The sequence below is a fragment of the Chinchilla lanigera genome, unplaced genomic scaffold, assembly GCF_000276665.1.
Source record: "Chinchilla lanigera isolate Chin_1 unplaced genomic scaffold, ChiLan1.0 scaffold00006, whole genome shotgun sequence".
Lineage (NCBI taxonomy): Eukaryota > Metazoa > Chordata > Mammalia > Rodentia > Chinchillidae > Chinchilla > Chinchilla lanigera.
The window spans coordinates 31,261,451-31,265,293 of record NW_004955407.1 but is presented as its reverse complement, the minus strand read 5'-3'; the positions used below and the strand labels follow the sequence as shown (position 1 = coordinate 31,265,293).

At 47.5% G+C, this 3,843-nt stretch overlaps 1 protein-coding gene across 1 annotated transcript in view; it reads right to left on the bottom strand.

The window, feature by feature from the left end:
• The window catches only part of Sod1 (superoxide dismutase 1, soluble), a gene marked incomplete at its 5' end in the record, with an annotated part of 6,207 nt that extends 2,364 nt beyond the window's left edge, over window positions 1–3,843 (bottom strand). Inside the window, 3 exon segments of the mRNA XM_013504103.1 lie at window positions 97–166; window positions 1,338–1,431; window positions 3,645–3,843. Of these exon segments, the coding sequence (XP_013359557.1) occupies window positions 97–166; window positions 1,338–1,431; window positions 3,645–3,843 (363 nt within the window).

Below are 3,843 nucleotides of genomic sequence, written 5' to 3'. Positions count from 1 at the left end.
TGTCGCTCAGTTATCTTGGTTTTTGCAAGCAGTGCACCACATGAACCCCACAAAGCGCTCGTCGTTAGTGCAAGAGCTGAGCATCTTGTCGCTCACCTCTCTTCGTCCTTTGGCCCACCATGTTTTTTGGATAGAGGATTAAAGTGAGGACCTGCACTGGTACAGCCTGTTTAAAAAAAAAAAAAAAGCTAAATTGTGAATCAAAATAACTATAAATTCTAAATATAAAATGATCACTGCTAAAACATCCAATGATGAAAGCAATAAGCTGTATCATGATTTCTGGGATAATAAAACCAGGAAGCAACACCCCAGGCTGTAAATAGAAGTGCTAACTACTGACGCTAGTCGAGTTAACATCCTTCTCTGGCTTTGGTTTCTTCTTTGTAAAATATGAAAGTCAGACTTCATGTTCAACGGCTCTTTGATAACTAAAAAATCCCATGGGTTTATGACCCCGGTTTCTAAGAAGGTACCATGCTGCAATTTATCTCCCCACCAACAAACCACCAAGGTGTTCTGCCTGCAGCCTTTACTTGGTGCAGGCAGGATATTAAACGACATCTACGTCCACGGGCCAAAGCGGCTGCCCCGCACAACTCCAGGGAGTGGCATTCTCATCGCATCCTGTGTAATGGCCCTACTGTGGGCCACAGGATGCCATTCACAAAGACCACAACTGACAGTGCAAGAGGTCCTTTCGCGACCGCCCCTTTCTTCATTCAGCAGCCAAGGCAAAGTTTCCAGTGTTTACAGCTCCTACCCAGCCCCTGGGGAGCCCCATAGGGGAAGAGAGAGAGCAGGCAGGTTAGAGGAAGTCACTTAGCAACTCAAAGCAATCACCTCCCAAACTAAGAGGCAGAAGAGCATCAAGTCTGGTCATTATGGAACTATTGAGAACCAAACCATGCTATGTGAAACACGTGTTCTACAAAATGAATCAAGTTCTCATCATAAGGAGTCTGTACACAAAGCTCACATTATTACTCAAATATAGCAAAAGAGCACCAAATACATTTTACCCTATGAAGTTTTGTTAACTTGCTTCCAATCCCCAATTGAGAAAAATCAAACTCATTCCAAAGCGTACTACCTTCTATCTTCAGTTTGTATCTCCCCCTCCTACTGGGGACTGAACCCAGGGCCTACCCACTGAGCTAGACTGCCCACCTGTGCATTTTATACCACTGTGCTTGCATGCTGGGTACGGAGCTGTTCGCACCCAGCATACTACAAAAACACTAGAGCCTGTGCCTGAAGCAGCCACTTTCAACCCCTGGCTCACAACACCTGGAGAGCTAAGGTATAGGTGGTCGTTACACCAGCACATCACCTACCTTGTGTGTTATCGCCAAACTGATGGACATGGAATCCGTGCTGGCCTTCAGCCAATCCTGTAATGCGTCCCTTTACCACAACCGGCCCGTTTGCCTTTATTCAAGGAAAAGTACATTAAGTTTAGTAGCCAAAACATACCACCCTATTCCACTGCACCTGACGGGAGTGAGTCTAGTCTAAGCAGAGGTACCACTGAAATCTAGGTAACTTTTCTTGATAACAAAATAAAGATATTAAAGCAGCAGGAAAATTAAAGCAGTGTCGCATGCCTTTCGGGCCATATGGTGCCACACGCCTACGTCCACTCATCAGGGAAGTTACTATCACAGCTCCAAAGCAACCTCAGGACCTGAGAGAAGAGACACAGCAACCACACCACACAGTGAAGACACGCACTGCGTTGTATTTACAGTGGGTGGTTTTTAAATGGCCGGGGCCAGCAAGTACAAAATTAAACTCAACTATCCATTCTCCTGCCCCTGAATTTCACACACCTGTGTGCAGCTGCACTCCTGTCCCACATTTCTGTAACCCACTTTTAAGTAAACCTCGCTCATAAATACTCCTGGTTTTTAGGCCATAAACAATGAAATTTCCAATTAGTAACCTTAAGATTTGATTTGACAAATATTCCAGCAACTGCCCTTTTCCTTTTTCGAGAAACTATACTGAGTCTTCAGGGTACAGTGTTAATTCTGCCAAAACTCAAATGTGAATTTTCCCACCCAGCCACAGTGTTACCAAAGCAGAGAGTCAAAAAGGACAGGGTCTTTGAAACCTCCGTTTAATGGGTAATGCACAGCCTTCTTAAAAAGTAGGCTGTCTGGTATCATACAACCCACAGGGACCATGCTCACCTCCAGCCGAGTGACAGGCCTAGAAGGATGTTTCATACAAAATTTTGTATAAAACAAAATGTTTTATACAAAACATTAGTATAAACTGCCCCAGGTCAGGGCTGTCTAGGGTTAAGGGAGGCCTAGCAAGAACACAACTCCAAAGTCTTCAAGATACACTAGGAAACTGGTCCTACAAGTAAAAAAAAATACCTATTTTTAAAACTGTGCAGCTAATCCAAAATTGTAACACTCAATAGGCCAAACCGAAAGAATTTATACATGAACTGCATGTGCCAACTTGCAGGACTGTAATGCTTCAATATCCAAAGGTCTTTATCAAGTACAAAGGGCACAAATACGAAGTTTGGATATGGGCTGAAGACCCACGCAAGCTGCTCGCGCAACTGGGCAGCCGGGCCTCACACCCCTCAGCGGCAGAGGGACGGGTCCCTCCGAGGCTTCGCAGGATTCACCAGTGCTGGTGAATTAAGTGAAAAACGGGGCAGTGGCAAGTCTTCCAAATGAAGCACTGCAAAATTTAGCCGAATGCAAAAATGTTACTTTTTTCCAGAAAATGTAAAGACCAACTAAAGAAAAACTTAAACTCAAATATCAGCTCTCCCTTAAAGAAACTGCACACACTGTTTCTGTCCGCATATATTAAATATTCTCATTGTCAGGTGGCGTGTAACAAAACTTCCCGCCAGTTGGTAATTCCACCAACGTTCTGCTGACAGTCTTATCACAAGTACCTTCCCTGCCAAACATGTGCTTTGCAATATTACTGGCAACGGGTATTTCTGAAAATGTTCTACAGGACTTGTTCAGCGCATGCGCTAGGCCCTGAGGTCAATCCCCAGCATTAAAAAAATTTTTTAAACTTGTCTTTGACTCTCTCATCGACCTGCCTACAGGTAGTGCAGCTTTAAAGTCACTTTACAGAGAATTTGCCTGAAAGAACGCTGCAAACAGTTACAGAGCGCCAGCTCCATGGGATGGACACTTCAGGTCCGGCAATTTCCAAATTCCACGCCGCGCCACCGTACATAGGTCTCAAACTCAGATGCGTATTAAAACCACTTTGGCCACTTAAAAAAAAAAAAAAACCTGCTATGACTGCACTGTGACAAATCTCTGTCACTGGTCTGGGGCTGGGCCCTGCAGTCTGTTTCCTAAAAGGCCCCGCGAGTGCACGGACACCAAGGGACAGAATCGCAGCCCTGGAAAACCCTCCAGGAGTCAGCAAGGTCTCCGGCTCCTGCAGCCTCGAAACAGGAGAAGGGTCCTTGTGCACGGCCACCTTCTTCGTCCCCGCGGCCTGACCATGACCCACCACAGGACGGCCCAGCGCTTTGCTGCGAACTGCCTGCCACACACGCTCTCTGCGGTTCGCTTCTCCCCATCACTATACAGTACAAAAGCCCTTTAGCCCCGCAGCTCCACGCAAACGGTTCGCACACCCCTGACCTCCACTGGGCACCGCCGTCCGAAAGGCAGCCCCAGGGGATAACGGACGCGCCGGCCCCGGCGGGCCCCGCGGCGCTCCTCGGCCCCGGAAATCGGACTGCGCCACTCCGGGTCCCCGGGATCCTCCGCCGCGAAAAGCAAAAACGAACCCCCAGGCGCGGCCCACGCCGCGCCCACAGCGTCCGCTCCGCACCCGGGC